This window comes from Maylandia zebra, linkage group LG11 (assembly GCF_041146795.1).
Source record: "Maylandia zebra isolate NMK-2024a linkage group LG11, Mzebra_GT3a, whole genome shotgun sequence".
Taxonomy (NCBI): Eukaryota; Metazoa; Chordata; class Actinopteri; order Cichliformes; family Cichlidae; genus Maylandia; species Maylandia zebra.
Window position 1 is genome coordinate 28,052,050 of NC_135177.1, and position 20,211 is coordinate 28,072,260.

Below are 20,211 nucleotides of genomic sequence, written 5' to 3' on the forward strand. Positions count from 1 at the left end.
TCATGCACTGAAGATTCATCCTGCGTTAGAAATCCCCGCATCAAGACTTGCAGATGCAGGCTTCTGGTTTTTGTGAGCCTCTGCTACTAGGACTATTTAAAGGATCATGTGGTTGCTCTCACTTTCTATGCTTTTGAGTCCCATTTTTGGACCTCAAGGATGTTATTGTTTTTTTTTTTTTTAAAGCGGATGAATTGACTGCATCGTCCTGCAAGGTGATATGCATTTGTTGATAGATATCCATTGAAATTCCCAGGACACATTTCACTGAGCTTGACTCGTCTTATGGAAGTATTGAATATTTACGACACTAGAATTAACACGTTTCAATAAAGACATTCTTGTCTAGTAGTTCATCCACAATTATTAAAATGTAAATGCAAGGATTTCAAATTTAAATTAAAACATAATTTAAATGTAAAAGTATTTTTCAACAAATTACATCTGTATGAAGATGATCTGTGAGCTGTTTTGTGCCTCACCATGTTCTGTGCCGAGGGAAGTTGTCCATGTCGAGGACCTCTTTGACTGACATGACATCACCGGGTATGATAGGAAAGACACCTGAATAGGAGGCCTCCTCATCGCTGTGACATCCAAAGTGTTGTGGAGGACAAAAAAAATAAAAATAAATAAATAAAACAAAGCATGATTAACATGCGCAAATCATCAAACGACACACAAAGGTGACAGATTACAAAATAGATATCTTCCCTTGTCATCCTTCACAGTTATCTATTCTGCTGATAGAAGGATATTAGCACGCCTATTAACTTTGTCACGGATTATGACACAATATCCAATCTGTTGTTCATCAGGCCATTATTCTCCTCTGCCACTAGAAAGCAGCACTGCCTCTAATATCCTCTAGCTGAGAAGCACAGGAGGCCGTGCATCAGAGAGTGCTTCGGTTAATGTAGGCAAATACAAAGTACATGAGGGTTCATTTATTCAGGCGCTCCAGGGATTCACTTTAAAGCAGGCAACTCTTATCTCAGTTAAGAAAACAACTTTTATGCATCTTTTCTGGTTCCTGTTGTGAAGATGTAGCGAAGTAAACAATGGCAAACCAAAAATCAAACAAGACAAAGGAAATTGCAAAGAAAATAAATCCATCACAGGCAGAACTTCTTTGAAACACATCCTCTGTAATGTTTGTCACACTAATATACCCTCTGTCACTCTGCAGCTCTGGGGTAAACCCAAAGCGTGGTTCATAGGATGGTGTAGCATGTTTGTCACTATTCAGTTTATACTACTCCTGTGTTGTCAGTAGTATTACTGTGCAAGCTGCTAAATTGGATTCGTTACTATTTTAAATGGGAAATACAAAATACTGCTTTGTTAAAACATATTTTAATTTTAGCTATGACCCTGTGGCAATGGGATACGAGCTAAAAACAGGATATTAAACACAGTGGTAGGGCTGAAACAGTCGTGTCTTCAGGTTCTTGTCTGTGGGCAGTAAAATGTGCAGTGTTTGCAGAATTGTAGCCTTGTGCTTTATGCGATTATTCAACTAGCTTCATCCCATGTGGGGTTTGAAAACCCTAATATAGCCATTCGAGCAGAGCAGCATGCGACCTCTTTTCTCCTCGAGTGTGAGAAATGTCATAACTGCAATCAGCTGCTGCTTCTGCTCTGTCAGTGTTCCCCTTTTCCTCACTGGTGTACAAACACATGTTATTATTGTGTTTGTCATCAAGAGGAACTGCGGTTGGTGACGTTAAGCTCATGCAAATGTATAGGCGAGTTTATTGGATTGTTTATGACACGGTCACAGCCATTTGAAAGTTTTACTGGCCACTATAGTGAACAGTAAAACTTCAGGCTCTACAGTATGTTTGATTCAGGTGATGGTTTGGCTGTTTGAGCTACATTTAGTGAGGGGGAATATACCAGATGAACTAAACATAAACTGCAGTCACTGGTCACATACAGGAGAGTGTAAATATTGATGCACTGCCAACACTTCTCCTAGTTACCGCCTAGTTATCGCTTCATCATATACTACTCCACCAACCCCCCCATTTGTTTATATTTTGCTTTCAAGAATTATTTATATATATTTTTTTCTAACACGGTCTTTTACAATAAGTCCTTAGTCTTTCTTACATTTTTTCAAAAGCCTTCTTTAGACACTGGATGCTTTTCACTCATTTTTGTTTCACTCCTTTTAGCTGTCTCTATATAACAGACAACGTAGCAAATTTTAAGCCAATTTCAAATCGTGTCTTTAGGCAAAACCGATCATCATTACCTAGCCTAACTTGTTTCCAAATTCTTTAGTTGACTCTATAAAATATCCCAAAAAATAACCTAATTTTACAGATAAAATAGTATTTTTGTCTATTAGCTGATGACTTAACACAGCAGTCCCCAACCTTTTTTGCACCACGGACCGGTTTATGCCCGACAATATTTTCACGGACCGGCCTTTAAGGTGTCGCGGATAAATACAACAAAATAAAACTAGTACCAGTACAGAAAAAAAGATTTATTCCTAACACACGTGAAAAGACCCAGGAAAACCGAGTAAACGATAAAAACGATAACAAACTAACGCTGAAAACCGATAAAAACCCTGAAAACCATACATTTCACACCTGAGCCTCAACTCTCGCGGCCCGGTACCAAACGACTCGCGGACCGGTACCAGTCCGAGGCCCGGGGGTTGGGGACCGCTGACTTAACAGATCTCAGCAGCCTGTGCAGTATGTCTGTAAAAATTGAGGCCTGAAAAACCTATCTACGGTAGATGACCAGCATCTGAAGGTAGTGTCCTTAAAAAATAAGAAAAATAAAAACCCCAATCAAAACAGGACCTGAGAAATTGGCCTTCCTGAACCTCAACATTATTGAAACAGGGTGGGGTCATCTTGCAAGAGAATGGAACAAAAGTTAGTCAAAATCCAAAATGTAGCGTTGAAGCATCCACCAAGATCCATGGAGAACTACACCTACAGACTTCGAGAAAGAAGTTACAAGAAAGCATTGCAAGAGTTCAGGCTGTGTCGACGAAAGAAGGTGTTCATAACAAATAGTGATTTTCCCGCACATCACTGTAAAAACTCTGTTTTTGCCTTTTATGTTTTCCATGTTTCAGTAAACCGCTGCACCTACTTCCCGTTTTTCTAGTAAAGAAAAGACTTTTGCCCAATTATGCAGATATGTACATTTCTGAGCCTACACTGCACCACAAACTCTGTCTGAATTTCCAACATAAAACTGAGTCGACGTTATCCACAGTATGTGCACCACCATGGAAGGAAAGAGGCTTTTGTTGTTGTTGCAGTTGTGAAACTGAATAGCACATTTGTAACACGAGAAGCACAAATTTGAGTTTTTTCCTTATCTGAAGACGAGGCTTACTCTTTTAGAATAATTGCAACCTCAGTGAGAGGCTATTTTATAAGTGCGAAGGCTTCCCTTGTTTTTCTTATGTAATGAAAACCTTTTCTTTTTGTTTTTAGGAATATGCATTAGCTTTTTTGGATTCCTGTTAATTAAAAAGCTGCTGCTCTTATTCTTCCTGTGAAGTAGTGTACGTTACTTTACCACAGAGTCCCACTGTAATAAATAAAAATCTCAAAATCTCAAATGTGATGCCAGAACTGTATTTTTATCCACCTGCGTCACACAAACCCCGACCGTTGCTGTTAACATCTAGCCTCAAGCATTGCTTTGAACAAGTCATCTTACAAATGGCAATGCAAATTGACGTGACTTCTCTTTTTCTTTTGTTTGTAATCTGGGAAATTTCCCCATTTCACGGTGCTGAGAGAACAACTTCTGCTTTTGCTTTCCTATAATTGTATTTTCTTTCTATTGTTTGGGCTCCCATTGAATGTGTGTACCACTGAATAATGTTGTATCTGGCTGGGTAGTATATATATATATGTGTGTGTGTGTGTGTGTGTGTATAGATATATGTATACATGAGGGCACATATAAACAGGAACTTCCAAATGCATGCAGTAATCCATGCAGGCCAAAAATGTCATGCCACTGCTGTTGGTTGAAAGAGAGTGGTTGTTCGTTTGTGTTTACAAACAGTGGGCTTCCTCAAAATATTAACTTGGTGTAACTGGAAGGAGGAAATAAAAAAGAGGGAAACTTGATGGAACTGGACGTTCTGTTATCGCTGTTTCATGCATGTCAACATACTGTACAAAGACTGTTTTGTGCTATTCTACAAATACAAAAAATGAAACCACTGTAGAGAAAACCGTTCCCTTCTCTGGTGTTGGCTAAACCTACCCAGAGGCCACTTTGCTCAATCTAACATGAAGATAAATTTGAGTGTGCTCCCACGAGCATGTTCTAAGTATAAATTTCACCAATGCACCTGCTCCCTCTCATGCTTCTTCTTTTAAACAAAAGGAGACATGACCTCTAAGTTCAGCTGAACTAAGCTAGATGGAATAATTGCTTATTTTCAACTTCCCCGAGGAGAAAAATTGGCCAGTTCCCTTTATTCTGCAATGGAGATTGTAGACCCACAGGTTAGCCTAATTTAATAACTCACTACAGCAAGAGGGGTGCATGAAAATGAAGGCAAATTTGGCTTGAGAGTATGAGTATATGTTGACTTGTACCTGTGTGCCTGCTTTCATTTGTGTTCTGCCATAGTGTAAATGGATAGGCCTGCTGCATGTGAGTGTGGGCAGCCAAATGAAAAGAAACAAAAAAAAGTTATAAAAAAAAACCTTTTGAGAAAATTAAAATGAGGCAAATAACAATGAACCAGACTTGCAATCTAATCATTACACATGACATGTTTATAGTCGGTTAAACTTTAACCTTTTAATTTAATTTTTTTGAAACTTTAGAGTTTAATAAACCACTGACAATTTTATTTATAAAATGTTCATTTCCATATATAGCTTTCATTTGTATCATATTTGCTACGTCTTGAATTTGCTTTAAAATGGTTTTTAGGTTTTTCAGGAGAAAAAAAAATCACATAGTTGTAGACGTCTCAAAAATAAAACTATATTTATCAAATATGATGGACTGGGTGTTCATGGGTTAGACTGAAAGTCAGCCTTGGACCTTGAGATTGTTTTTAGATGTTTGTGTAGCAGGTTAACTGAAAGCTATTCATTTCCTGCTTCAGGTAATTTTCATGCTAACCACAAAGTAGCTGAACTGATGCATCTGTACACACAGGTGTCTTAATTTATCCGTTAGCTCATCCCGCTGTTGTCTGCTTATCATATGATCAAGAGTTTATGTTTAACTTTAGCCTTTAAAACCGGCTGTAGTACAATGTCAAAGGGACTTCTGGTAGAAAAGACTGAAATATAAAACTGTTTGCTTGTGTGCATGTGTTGAGGTCGTTTTTTGATTGAATGTGTCATTGAACCATGTAGTGAATCAGTACTAAAAATGAAATTTACATAAAGGATACATTTGTTTTATAACAAAGATGCATACGGATGTCCTCTGTTATCAGTAAAGCTGCAAGGAGTCCTCATCTTAACAAGTTGCTCAATCTGTTAATCCTATATCCTGTTTATTTCTTTTTAATACTATACAGAAAGCTGCGTATGGTGCGAGACAGTTCCACCTTTTTCAAATATTAATCAGTTTGCTTCATCAATTTTAAAGCCTCAAGCTGCACTTTCCTATTATAGTGCAGTGAATTTTCTATTGTACTTTTTGTTTAAATTGTCTCTTTCATTTAAAAATAAACGTGCAATAAACAATACTGCACATAAAGTAAAACAGAACTAGTTATTTCTAGAGTTTTGCTTGTGAAATTTGAGTTTGAACAGAAGTCTTCATGATATGACAACACAAACATTATGCTTATCAGTTTTCTGTTTTTGTATTCCCTCGAGCTGTTACTGTGAGAGTGATTACGGAGCTTCTTTTAAGCCACTTTTTAGACTCTGAGGTGTCCCAGAGTTAAGAGGAGTTTAACTTAGATCCTGTATAGTAAACAAAAGTACTGTAAAGTAGCTAGTGCTGGCCTTCATAACTGCTTTCGGTCTTTGTGTCATAGAGTGAACAAGGTACCGGAAACATTCCTCTGAGATTTGGCTTGACATGATAGCGTCACACCAAAGCTGCTCTACTGGATTGAGATCTGATGACTGCGGAGGCCATTTGAGCACAGTGAGCTCATTGTCATGATCAAGAAACCGGTTTGAGATGGTCTGGGCTTTGTGACGTGGCATCTTATCCTGCTCTAAGCAGCCATCCAAAAATGTACACTGTGGTTATAAAGAGATAACTGTGGTAAACGCTAACACATTGTTTAGTATTTAAACAATGTGTACAAAAACACCTCTGCAACCAACCCCACCCTGAATATTTCCTCTTTTTTAAATCGTTCACTGCAAACTGTAGAGATGGTTGTGTGGGAACATCCCAAGTAGATCAGCAGTTTCTAAAATCTAAAATGGGACGATCATAGCTCAAGAGTTGGCAGTTCGTCTTGTAATCGGAAGGCTGCCCGTTCGAGCCCCGGCTCGGACAGTCCCGGTCATTACGTCCTTGGGCAAAACACTTCACTCGTTACCTACTTGTGGTGGTCAGAGGGCCCGGTGGCGCCAGTGTCTAGCAGCCTCGCCTCTGTCATTGCACCCCAGGGCAGCTGTGACTACAATGTAGCTTGCCATCACCAGTATGATGTGTGAATGGGTGAATGACTGAATGTAGTGTAAAGCACTTTGAAATCCTTAGGGACTAAGTAAAGCGCTATACAAATACAGGCCATTTACCAATACTCAGATCAGCCTTTCTGGCATCAACAATCACGCCACATTCAGAGTTACTTACATCATCTTTCTTCCACATTATAATCTTTTGTTTGACTTTCACCAGGTCTTGACCATGTTTCCAGGCCTAAATCCAGCGAGTTGCGTCCATATGATATTTGCAATAATAATCAGTTGAACAGATGCATCTAATGAAGTGAATTTCATGTGTATGCAGTACTTATTGATCACTGATGACAGTAAATCCATGTAAAGGCCACATGTTTGAGTGCGTTTAGTTCATTATATTGATAAGTAGTGGTTTTTAAATGAAAGGGTAAAAGATTATTCCTCCTTATCTGTGCTGTTAGCAAACCCCATGAAAAGACAAAACCAACTCTTGATTATAATGTTTTGACCTCACTAAGCCTGTATTTTCTATTTAAGTAATAAAAATGGAAAATAAATCATATGAAATTATGCACAGAGCAATGCTAAAAGAAACAGTTACTGAACAGTCAAATAATCACCAGAAACAGACCTGTTTTGGTGAGAGCCGTTGTTTCAGATTTTTTTTTTCCTTGGGGGACGAGGTGTCGATGTTCCCTAAACACCCTAGGCAACTAGTTGTTTTAGAAGTGTAACAGAAAGCGATTTCCAGCAAAATTATCAGAAGTTCTGATCTGACAGACTTCAAGCTTAACACTGCATTTTTGTGAGCCCCCAGCAATACACCTGCCAAGTTTGAAGTAAATCGAAAGAATAGTTGCAGAGAAAAGCGGAGAACACATACCACACATAACACGATATAAAGAGGTTCCTGTGTTTATTAGCGAGATGAAGGAACATGCCACTTAGTGTAGCTTGTTGAGATTTTTATAGGTTTTGGGCAACAAAGAAAGCCTTTGGCAGAAAAGAATAAATTGGATCTGATGTCAAAGATAATACCTTAGTTCCTCTTTGGTTGTGGCATTTCCCGAATTTTGTTAAAATGAAGATAAATATTATCAAATTAATTCATTATAAATGGCATGCAGTGATGTTGCTATCACTGTGTGTCTGTTTGCACCTTGACGTGAAGGTCCTCTTCTTGATCTGGGAGGACAGCTGCATGCTGTGAGACATCTGGGACGACTGCTCCTCCTGCTCTCGATGCATCACCATCCTGGTTTCCATGGTAACGCCCCAACCGGCACCTGGGAGTGGAGGGGAAGCTACGAGTGAGCATGCAGAGGTGTGTAGGAGGCAATGTGATTGTCAATAGGAGTCAGTCGAGCACTAAAGGCACTGTAGCCTTAGCCATGAGGGTATCTGTATTAGTAATCAGCAACCTGAAGCTGGGTTTGAAATTGAGTTCAGATTAGTTGCACGATTATGCATATGTTTACAGTAAACACCTTTATCTGTGTGCTTTAAGCTTTTCAAAAGCAATAGATTTATAATGGGAATAATCAGCCCTAAGTTTTAATTGTATATAGAATATTTGTCGTAGTGCTTAAATCTCTTATGATATTATATTGAAGTGACTACAAACAACGAACAAGGTGAAAATAATAATAATTATATTTCTAAATCTACAGCAATCAAAAGAGGTTATCAAACACCCAATACTATTTCGATAAAGGGGCTTCAATCCAATATGTCAATGATACACTTCAGAGAGGAAAGGAAACTGTTCAGAATCCATTTAATACATCAAAACCGATTAAGCATTTTAATATGTAGCTTTACAAAAACATTTGAAATACTGCTGGAACTACTTTTTTTTTCATTAAGCTGCTGATTATCATAGGCTCTTGTCGTACAGGTCTAGAGACTGAATGGCGACTGTCTAGCAACCTGTGGTTGCTACGGAGAAACATATATTCCCCAACCAGCTGGCAAGTGGTTGCTGGAGGTTTTTTACTGTTGCTAGGTGACATTGCTTTCAAAGAGATAAACTGTGCTGAAGAAGTCGCTGACTTGTCTGCAGACATTCACCAGCTACTCACTAAGTGGTTGTTACCCTTGTAATGCAAACTGGAAACGAAGACTGTTTGCCTTTTGAAATGTTTTGTGACACAACTTTTACTTTGAAGGTGAATGTTCTCTATTTTCTTGTTTTTGGCCACACTTTTTTGTAATTTCACTACAGCTCTGAGGTTAGTTTGCAGGTTCTTGTGTCAGGGTTCCTGGGTCGATGACCCAGCGTTTTCAGTTTTGAATTTTGCCACTGTTTAGTTTTCACATTTTATGTTTTACGTTTGCCCCGGTCTGTGTCCATTATGTTCTGTTCCACTTCCTGTGTGTGATTAGTCAGATTCAGTTCAGCTGTGTTCTCACCTGTCTCTCATCATCATCACTCCTGTGCATTTAAGTCCTTACTTTCCTCCAGTTCATTGTCTTGTCATTGCTGCCGACAATTCTGCATGTGTATTTTTCCAGTTCAGTTAGCCAGCCAGCCAGCCATTCAGTCAATCAGTCAGTTTCAGTCTGTTATATTCCGTTCATCCTGCCTTTGTAATAAACACTGTCCTTATCCTTCATAAATCCTACGTTTGGGTCCTCTCTTCCTTCTCTCCACACTGCGAAGCCCTGACATCTTGCAGACAAGTTAGTACCTTTTATGCAAACTGCAGTTGACCATGGAGATCTGCTAGCAAGAGGTTTTCTTGGTGCTCCACCCAATTTGGCAACGTCCAAAATCACTTGCAAACCGGCCAGGGAATGATCATTTTCCCCCAGCGACTGGGGTTTCTACTGGGCCTCTAACTGAAAATTGAAGCTTTAGTTATTGGGTTAACCTATAAATTGGTAAAATAGAAAAGAAAGCTAAAGAAAAGTGAAAACCTACAATTTTTTTGTGTGTTGTTCACTGTCCAGCCTACTGTGTTGTGACATGTTGAAATGGTGTGTTATAGTGAATCACCCCCTTTTTTTCAGCAACTGAGCCTCAGTTGGCCATGGTGTTGCACACACCCTGTCCATCATTAATCATGTGTTTGCTCTGGGGAGGTGAGTGCAGAACGCACCCAACAAACAGAATCAGGTCGTGCCTGAATGATAGCTTCATTCACCCATTCCCAATAGCAGCCACCTGTGTTAGCAATATAAACAAGCGCAGTGTGTTATTTCTTCTCATCTCCTTCAATTGCATTGTGGAAGAGGTTTGGGGAACAGGCTAATATGCTTGCAGGTCAGCTGATTCCCTTGCTGCTTTACTTTATTTTATTTTATTTTAGTTTTTATGCGTCTCACTGCTGCCCAAGGGGAGAGGTTTGTTTGAACACAGAGGATAGTAGGTCAACCTCTAGCACATTGGAATTGATCAATCTCCATGGGGAAGCCTGGATCCCCAGGCTCCTGGAGGGAAAGCAGATAAAGCAAAGTGGCTCTATTTCTATGCACCGTGCAATTTTTTTTAAAGTCTCTGGAGTAATGTGAGAGCTCATTTTCTAGGTCTGATGTTAATAATAAAAATCTATCAACCTGAGACAAAACAAGGTAAATGATTCACTGTTTTAAACATTGACGGGAAAGAAATTATACAAATACATCAGGAGCTTGACTTGTGGTCTCCCAGGAGAGTAATTAAAAAGCTACATCCACTAAGGCCATCAAAAGACAAGACAATTAAGAAGTTCAGCTAGCAGAAGAAGTGAGCAAACATTTTCAAGAGAAACAAGAAGAGAAGGGAAACCTTTTTGACAAAGCAAAAACACTAGCAATTAGCTGCTATATGCAAATGTACTGTAGAGGTACAGTGCATGCATTTTACTCAGGCTTAGTACTATTAGGTACTCTAATTCCTCAGCAACTGATGAACAGCAAAAAAAGCCTTGCTTGCTATTTGTGTTAGATCTAGCTAGTGGCTGAGGAAATGGAAATCCCACTCACAGTTTCTCTTGTTGCCAAAGATCTGTAGGACGAATATATTCCACTTCCTTTTGTCTCCCTGTCTCACTCCTTGAAGATGCTTTTCAGTCTTAGTGTCTCACCTCTCTTTATTGCCTTTGACTGTCTGTCTGTCTTCATCTACTGTACCTCACTCTCTCTATGTCTCTTGAGTAATCAGGGTGACCCTGAACTCTGTGTCCTTCACTGCCAAGTATGTCGACAACACAATGCTGTCTCATTCTTAAGTTGGTAAATATAGACCAATGACACCCCTGTGTATACTGAAACGTGTGTACACACACACACACACACACACACACACACACACACACACACACACACACACACACACACACACACACTGCCAGATTGATTTAGAAAGATCTTTGTGTACAAGCAGCTAAAAGATGAGACAATAGCTCCCTGTACAATGAAACCCCAACAGCTGAAAGTAACAGCTGGAACGGCCTCAGGAGAACAACTGGCTGTGGTAATACTACAAACTGCCACTAAAAGAAATATATATTTATTTCAGCCCTCTCAGCACTGTTCCACCTGGGTACAAATGTTAGAAAATTAAAGGCTAAAGCACTGGGGAGGTAGATGCCCGTGGTGAGAGAAGGAAGATCCAAAGAGAACGGGAGAAAGCGAGGAAGAAAGACATGATAGTTGAAAACAAAAGCAAAAAATAATAAGTAGTATTTGAAAAGGAAACAATCTGTCACATTAACAGTATGACCAGTTAGTCTGTTTTTAAAAGAAAGCAGTTGGTATAATGCAGGCTTCCTGTGTGATTGCTCGTGAATACAGAGCAAAATCTTTCTACTGTTAAAAGGATTGCAATGACTTTTGGTTCAGAAAATAATGATGATGATGCCCACAGGATGAACCCTAATAATTGTCACCAGCATTTCATAATTTACACACATCCTCAATAGCTTAGCATAAACGGCAGTAACATTTATGGCCCTCTGATGATTAATGTACTAGAGTAGCTTCACTTATACTTTCTAGCCCCTCAGTTTGCAATCTGTTTAAAGTAAAATGTTTTAAATCAGCTTTCCTCTGATTGGCTACCCAGTCAGTGTTCACAGAGATGACCATATTAGTGGTATCTGCTTGCAATGACATCAGACAGGGCCAAGAGTTGAAAAAAAAAAGTTTGAAACTTAACCAAAGCAGTCCGAATCCTGAACTTTTGGCTCACAGGAATACTTGTACATATAGTCACCTTATCTGTGGGTGTATGTGTACTTTTAATCTCCTTTTAGTCTTTTGTTTTGCTACTTGGAGAATGATAACACGTTCAAGGACGAAACTAATTTGAAACCTGTTACACAGGATTGTGTTTTTGTGGCTGGCTTTAGTAATTAGTTCAGTAAACACTGGATATCATAGTTTCAAACTTTCCAGAAGTTTCCTTTCATGATTTGACTTCGAGTTGATCCTCTGCAGCACGACTTTTTTTCACATTCTTTCCTGCCTTTCGTTTGTTGTCTTCGCCACTGTTTCGTCTCATTAAATATGGCACTGTATTCCCAAGAGTTTATTGGAACTGTGTCTATTCATGTTGCTCTCAAAACTTTTTATCTCTGGAAACATAAACTTGACTGAATTCCACTTTTTGGACATTAAATCTGCAAACAATTTAAAGGAAATTGACATTTTACTATAAGTGGCACAAGATTTTCTTGTGTCTAGTGGTCATTTGACTCACAGAGACTCAAAGCATTCATCGTTTAAGGCCATAGCAGTGTATAAAAGGTTGAGGAGTTATTTATAAGCTTTTAGTTGCCACACCTGCCTCTGGAATATCAGTGCACAATACAAGCTCAGGTTGCCAGGCTTTCTTTTCTCATACATACATGAGCAGTGACCGTCTGACTAAGAATAACTGCTGAGACAAAGCAGCTGAGGGCCATCTTTATTAGTTCCTCTTTCTCTGAAGGAGTCCTCAGCTTTAAGGTTCACCAGGACCATCTAATGTCAGTGCCGTCTTATATTTTTACCATAACTGCAGAACAAAGAAGAGGCCTTTAACGTGTTTTCTTGGATCCTCAGAGAGGCATGAATGATTTAGCACGTTTGTTACAAAATTGCTGAAGTGCTGTCATGCTCAAAAGCTCGATGGGAGCAGCTTCTGTCTGTTTAGTGCCTAATTTATTTAGGCCACTTATGCAGATCAGTTTGCATGTTCCCAGAGTAATAGCTCTGGGAACATACAGTACAGTCAATTACATTCAATTACTACACGTGCCAGGTTAAACATGTACGGGAAGCCAAGAGGAAATAAATATTTGCAGCACTTTCAGAATGACTTATGTGTTATTAATCATTAATGCTTATTCACAATTCATGCTTGGACTATACTTTTACTTCTTTGAAGTACGAATAAAAGCCCAAATTCAGGGGGGGGCTCATGGAAATCATATCATTTCATCTGAAGCTCACAAAGCGAGAGGTTGCATTGACGAGAACTGTTATATCCAAGCTGTTTCTTCTGACTGGTCCAGAATATTTTATATGGATCAGTGGTGGCAAAAGGAAAATTAGGAGAAGCTGTATTAACTGATTTAAAGACAATAATTGATAAGAACCTACAATAAGAGCGAAAACTCAAACAACTTCCCAACAACTGACAACCTGAACGCAACAATAGATTAAAATAACCCAAATTTCTTGACTTATCTGATCACAGTAGAAGACTTGGAGAGAATAAGATACTAGGCATGACACTTGTGAAATGCCTTGAAACTGCAGACTCCTTGCTCTCTACTGCTGCTAAAAAAGTTACTGCAAGCACCAACTAACAGAGAATACAACTAAATAGATCAGCTTCTTGTCACAGATACATGATCCGTCTTGAGTCCTCTAAGAAGGATGTGATACTCGGCTTGGTGGTGAGTCATCGGCCTTTGTCAACAGGTACCTCATCACAAGCAGACACTTTACAGGTGTGCAGTTGACATTAAAATAAAAGGTGGATGTGGTTTGTGTGACTGAATCACAGTGTTGTCTCTAGTTATTATTAGGCAGTGTTTTCAGTTGGACTTGGGAACTTTTTTGAGTAAGACTCTAAAACCTCATATCAGAGAAAGTTCTAGCATACGCCAATCCTGGAGGCCAGGTATTTCTTTCCTTATTTTGCAGTTCATGCTTACAGTAAATCTGGCGTGACCTGAGCCAGAGGCAAGAATATGAAAGGATACGAGACATTTCCTGCATGGCATTACATTTTTTCATGTGGGGTTGTTCATGTTTTGATAAGCAACAATGTCATGTTATTATTTTCTGATAACATATGATGAATTACTCGGTTTTTAATGCATTTAATCTCATTTAACTGAATATCTCCCATCGTCATGTGATACCATCAGTTTGTGTCATCATATTTACCTTTTGCGCCCTTGAGCAAATAGCATAGTATGCCGGGCTTAGTAATGAGAAGTTTAGACACATTACACACCATGCTGACAAGAGGCAATGTGCAAAAATGCACGACACTGTTAGGTTCAGACTGAATGTTCTTCCCAGTGCTCAAAATTAATTTGGTATCAGTTTCAAGACTTTAGTGAGTGTTGTTCCACTGGGAAACTAAATATTACTAAACTTTCTTTGCTATCTTCTCCCCCAGTGGTGATCAGGCCCAGAATAGAACTTAATGGACACCAAAGTCTGCAGGATGATCCATCATTTCCTGGCCTGCCTTGACAGCTGTTTCCATGCCTTTTTCTAATCAAGGGCCCATTACGAGATCATTAGAATGCAAGAGAGGAAAGGAAGGGGGCGAAGTGATTGGTTCCAATTACATGCAGACTTCTATTTATTAAATGACATGGTCTTGACGAGATGTAGGTGCCCTCTACAAGGGGATGGCAGGAAAAAGGACGCCAGTTGTTGTCAGTCATGTTGTTGTTGGATGTATCTTTACTTTTAAAAAGGCTTGTCACCACAGAGCCAAAAGATGATCGTCTCCCCTTTATATTTACTAGTTGGCATTAAGTAGGTAGTTTATTAATGCTAAATAAAGCTTGTTTAGCTTTTAGCTCTTCTGAATTGCCACCCAGATCTAATAAAGAGGTCTGCAGGTCTTGCTTTAGCTGATTGGTGAAGCAGTTTAGTGTATGAAAAGCTGAGAGAGAGATTAATGACGGCGTATCACCTTCCTTTACTGCCTCTCAACAGACTGACAACTTACAAGAGCTGACTGATGATCGGTGCTTTCAAGTTGGTGTTAAATGGTAAGTGGACTTTTGAAATTTTCAGGTATCTGTACTTTGCTCGAGTATTTCTTTCTTTTTCCTTTTCTTTTTTTTTTTTTCTCAACTTTTTACTTTTACTTCCTACATAAAAAAACAGTACTTTTTACTCCTTACATTTTCATACTTTAGCTTCGTCTATAGTGTTTATGTTCGGGAGTTAAAGTGGGCAGGAAGCTCCTGGTGACTGTAGGACGTGCTTGAAGTACTTTAGCATTTAGCTAGCTCCACAGAAGAGGAGTGAGCATGAAGCTAGTAACAATTTTAAGTAGCAGGTAATTTCAATTTCAACGTTTCTATCAGCTTAACAAACATCAGCAAACACACAAACTGTTTGTGTGCAGTTTGTTGCTGAGTGTGCTGCTAGCTGAAGGTCCAGCTGCTGTGAGACAGCTGTAGGAAGACAGACACACAGGGGAGGAAGTAGAGAGGTTATATTTAAAGGTAAGAGCTGCTTTTTAAAATGCAAATGGTCAGAGTTGGGTTTACATCAAATGCAGAGATGAATTTGCATTGAAGCGGATGAGCCTTAGATTAATTTACTGAATTGCAGCTTCATACGGTCTTAGTGTAAAGACAGTATAAACAGTATAGTGTCAGAATAGGGGGTGGACATCAGACATCATAGCTTTTAAAACTGTTGACATCGTTTTGAATTCAGTTGTGTAAATCTAATATTAGTATAGCACAAGGTTCATTTACCTTTGTATAAAAATTATTAGTAGGATTCTCCTTCAAGGAGCTACTCTTACTTTCTTACTTTGATTGCATTTCAGAGCCTGTACTTTTTCACTTTTACTTGAGTAAAAACATACGTCAACTTTTAATGGAGTATTTTTAACTCAGGTGTCTGTACTTCTACTTAAGTAAAGAAAGTCTGTACTTTTGCTACCTCTGTTCTTTTCTACTCTACCTGAGCACTCAAAGCACTTTTTAAGCCTAATCTACGTATTACTATTCTTATGACTCACAAGAACTCATATTTTACAAGAATTAAGGTAGCAATTTACTCTGACATAGGGAAATTAATCAGTGTTGTGTTCTTCTTGTATAATCTTTTCTTAAACATCAGATTTTGTCTTTGATGTTTAAGGAACGTAAATAACTGATTTAGCTAATAAACAAATGAGCTCTGTGTGAGTAGAGTTTAAAGTTATATTAATCAAAAATACTAATAGAAAAGTGTCTTTATCCAGTAACACAATCCTATCACTGCATATATATATATATATATATATATATATATATAGAAATAACAAATGGTATACAGTGTACATTATAAAAGTACAGGTCATCGAGAATCAATACATAATCGGCAACTGATCAATTCAGGCAAAAACAAAACATCCAGTCACTAGGGAACAAACTGTATTCCCTCACCAGTTGGTAAGTGCCTGCTGGAGTTCAATGGCTTTCCTTAGATGGTTCCACACCAGAAACTACCTTGTGATTACTTTGGTCACTAGCAAACTGATGTGGTTATTCATAGTGTGCCTTTAAGATACCATAAAGTCTGTAAACAGTTGCCCAATGGTTGGCAAGCTGTGGTGAAACTTGAAAAAGTGCAGCGCAAAAAGGTAAACGGGGAATGTTTGCCTTCAGAGTAAATGTTGTGCCTTACTGCTGCAACCGAGAAATGTTACCAAAAAAAAGTACATCTTTTAGTTTGAGGGCAAAACTTTTCCATTTATGGTTTAAGTTGGCTTCTTCCATGCTAACTATTGGCGAGTGCAGCCATCTACTTGCATGCAAAGTTTTTTGGTGCAGCACAGTATACCTCTCTCAACCAATTTCACCTAATAACTGCCACAACTCATTTTTCTCTAACAATCTGTGGTTGCTTGGTATGTCTGACAACCACTCGCTGGTATGCTTACTGGTCTCTAGGCCTGTGTAACTTAGGCCCAATGCAAAATGGCAAAGATCAATTTAATTCAGCTAAATGGACTTTTATTTGGGTTCAAAGAGCTTCACAGGCATAAAAAAAATCACTTATTAAAGCAGAAATTTATACAAACATAAAAACCATCAGAAATACATACCTACAGAAGCGCACACGTAGACATGTAAATAATACATAGTCAAACATAAAATCATGTCAAGCACAGAAAAATATGAAAACAATCTTGGAAGAAACAAAAGCAGAAGGTCAATATGATATTGATGAAAAATATATCGATCAGCCCTGCATCTACCAGACTTTTAAATGTGGCTGAACCCAGTTGCTATAGCTGTTGTTATTAATTGTATGGACTGTTTAAATGCCAGATTAAAAGTTTCTTGTTTCAGAGTTTGGGGCTATACTTTAGGAAGGCTGCATCCCCAATCCCCAAGAATATCAAGCTATTTATAGCATTATCTTTGTTAAACATCTTGTTTCCCCTCATTCATTTTCATACTATTAACACACATTGCTCTATGTCTTATATCTGTAAGTAACTGGCAAGTCATACACACTCTCTTGTGTAAAAAGACAAACTATTTTGCAGTCTTTTATTAGCTGAAAGTTTACTTTCTCTCTCTATTATCTTATGAGGATAATGAGAACCTTTAATGAAGGACCTTGAAGATCAGAGTGCAGAGTTATTAGCTATGAGGCATGGATGCATTTCAATAGACCCAATTAACTCTCTGCACCTTATCAGAAAAGACATAATTAGAAAACAGATGGCTGCATCTGAGATTGGAGGGATGTTGTTGATAGTTTTATGACGAGACCCCCAAACCTATAGCTGTTATGTACGGAGCCCTGCAGGGGACATGGGAGAAAAAATTAAGACTGACTTTTGCGAGATCTCGCAAAACAAACTCGGGATCTCGCAAAACTTTTGCGAGATCTTGCAAAAGTTGAATTCCAACAATGGCGGCAGCTACTTAGTTGTAATATTACTCTTTCTGGGTCACAAAATACACTTTTAAGATATTTTGAGGCGTGAATGTAGTTGTGTAAACGTCAGATACCTGCTCGGTTTACAAGACATCACATATTTGCAAAAGTGCTCCGACGTTTTCGGACATCTGACACCCACCATCTCGAAGCTAACGGGAGGTCGAGACCAACTACAGCCGGGAGGAACACCGCTTTCCCGGCACATCGTGCCTCGACCTCCCGGTTGGCTTCGAGCTGGCGGCCTCCGAAGAATGCGGCTAAAACTTTTGTGAGATCTCGCAAAACTTTTGCGAGATCCCGAGTTTGTTTTGCGAGATCTCGCAAAAGTTTGTCTTCATTTTTTTTTCTCCCATGTCCCCTGCGGGGCTCCGTAGTTATGTTCTCTGAGCATCTTCAAATATATTTTCTTCAAATAAGTTTTTCCTCTTTTTGTTGTATCTCTCCAAACTAGAATTTTGCATTGCCTGGTTATACAAAAGATAAATTAGCTGAACATGACCCAAAATAACACTCATAAAGACTGCTTCGCAAACGAAATATCACAGGAGCTATTAAATATTGAGATCTCTATTAAATACTTCAACAAGGACGTTTAAGGTCATAAATTGAGCATTTTTTGAAAAAAAAAATTTTTTAACGCTAAGCTAAGCATTATCGTAACTGTGAAGGCGGGTGGGGCAGCATGAACACCAAGTTTGTGAATGCAATAACTAAGAGACAACACAGGATTTTGAAACAAATACCATCGATGAAACTACTAAAGATTTTGGGTGCGTTTGAATCCCAGTGACCTTGAGGTCAAATTTTTTTTGAAATGTTATGAACATGATAGCTCAAGAACGAGGGAAAGTAGGACTTTCAAATTCATGCTATAGGTGCATTTACTACAAATCTCAGTCAAGTTGCAATCCCAGTAACCTGGACATCAAGGTCAGAGGTCAACGTTTCAGAAAATCCCTAGGATTTTCAAATTTAAACCATACAGTAGGTGCTTTTATTAGGAGGCTGAGGGGGAGCACTGGCATTTTTTTTAGAATTAACAATATTGTAATTTATATGAAAAACGATAAGAAAAGAATTGTAATCAAGGTGTTTGTTTCTGTAAATACAATCAGCCTTTGAGTTTTCTGGCAATAATTGAAATGGGCAGTTATTTATGCAACTGTCTAACATGGTTGCCTGCGTGTTGTCTTAACTTAAGTGGCCCAGGTAGTCAGTCTGTCAGTATATTCATTGATCCAGGGGAGGCACACTCCCTCAACACTGTCTGACACTCATTGGGTGCAGAAGCATTGGGTTCATCCAAACTGCTATTCCCCATTGCAGGTTCTTTTATAGCTGTAAGACTCGAGGGTTTGCCCTGAGATCTCCTATTCAATCTTGTCAAGGCTTGAAAGTGGAGAAAGACGGCTTTCTGACAGACAAACTACTGCTTGTTACTGCTCCTAGTTTCTTTTGTACATCTGTCCAAAGAGGAGCCAGATGGGGAGATGCGGGGCACGAGCTTGAAAGCTTGACAATATGCTCTATGCCATGACTTTCTAAACACAACAGATAGAAAAACCCTAATTTCTCAAAGACTTTTTGAAACACCACGGCTACAGTTTAAAATCCTCTTGTTTGCTTTCCTCACTTCTCCACAGCACAGTTTGTTCTCATGTAGGTTGTTGTCCTACTTTCCTTCCTTTTTCTTTTCTGGGTGTTACCCAGTTTCTTTGTCTCTCGACTACCCACTTACTCTTACACACAAGATCCTTTCACATACATTTCATTGTTGTCGGTCTACTTTAGTTTCTTTCTTTCTTTCTTTTTTAATTTTGTTGGAGCAATCGGTTACTCCACTTATTAATCAACCAAAGAAACGGAAAGAGTTTTGAAATATTTGCAAGCCTTGCTCACCTTTGTACGCCCTAACTGGAAAACTGCGATTGTTTTTAATTATTTGTTCCCTATGTAACAACATCCCTAAGGAAATTATGTAAATTTGTAAACCTGAACCTTACTTAGAGTTTCAATCTAAATTATCTGACTTTTGATTTAATTTAGTGCTCAGTTCAGATAACATACTCATAGTACGTGATTTTAAGATCCATGTAAATGCTGAAAACACTCAACACTGCATTTAATCTATTATTAGACTCAGTTGGCTTCTCTCAAAATGTAAATGAGCTCACCCACCACTTTAAATAAGCCCTGGATTTTTTTCTGAAACTGAACATTTAGCAGTATTACCTGAAAACCCTCTTTTGTCTGATCATTTCTTAATAACACAGCAGTGGGGAATAAATCTCATTGCAGTAGATGTCTTACTGAAAATGCTGTAACTAATGTATGTAATTCCTTCACTTTTATCTTCAATGCCGTGTGCCAGTAGAGTGCAGAGCAGCTACCTAAACTCTACTCGCACAGAGGTCAATTATCTTGTTAACAGTGTTAAATCATCACTTCATCCAACTCTGGATACTGTGGTTTCTCTGAA

General features: G+C 38.6%; 1 protein-coding gene and 1 long non-coding RNA gene across 5 annotated transcripts in view; one reads left to right on the forward strand and one right to left on the reverse strand.

The window, feature by feature from the left end:
* myom3 (myomesin 3) overlaps nucleotides 1-7,897 on the reverse strand; it is a 70,459-nt gene extending 62,562 nt beyond the window's left edge. Inside the window, exons 1-2 of the mRNA XM_004551020.4 lie at nucleotides 7,777-7,897; nucleotides 483-587 (exon numbers count right to left, since the gene is read on the reverse strand). Coding sequence (XP_004551077.3) covers nucleotides 483-587; nucleotides 7,777-7,883 — 212 coding nt within the window. The 5' untranslated portion in view covers nucleotides 7,884-7,897. The remainder of the gene's footprint in view (nucleotides 1-482; nucleotides 588-7,776) is intronic.
* Nucleotides 1-20,211, forward strand: part of LOC105940900 (uncharacterized) — a 50,466-nt gene that overhangs the window by 17,846 nt on the left and 12,409 nt on the right. For 2 of the 4 annotated variants that reach the window (XR_013100863.1, XR_013100861.1), the window contains exons 2-3: nucleotides 7,745-7,941; nucleotides 14,769-14,824. This is a non-coding gene — a long non-coding RNA (uncharacterized LOC105940900). The remainder of the gene's footprint in view (nucleotides 1-7,744; nucleotides 7,942-14,768; nucleotides 14,825-20,211) is intronic. The other 2 variants (XR_013100862.1, XR_001167551.4) reach the window with 2 other exon arrangements.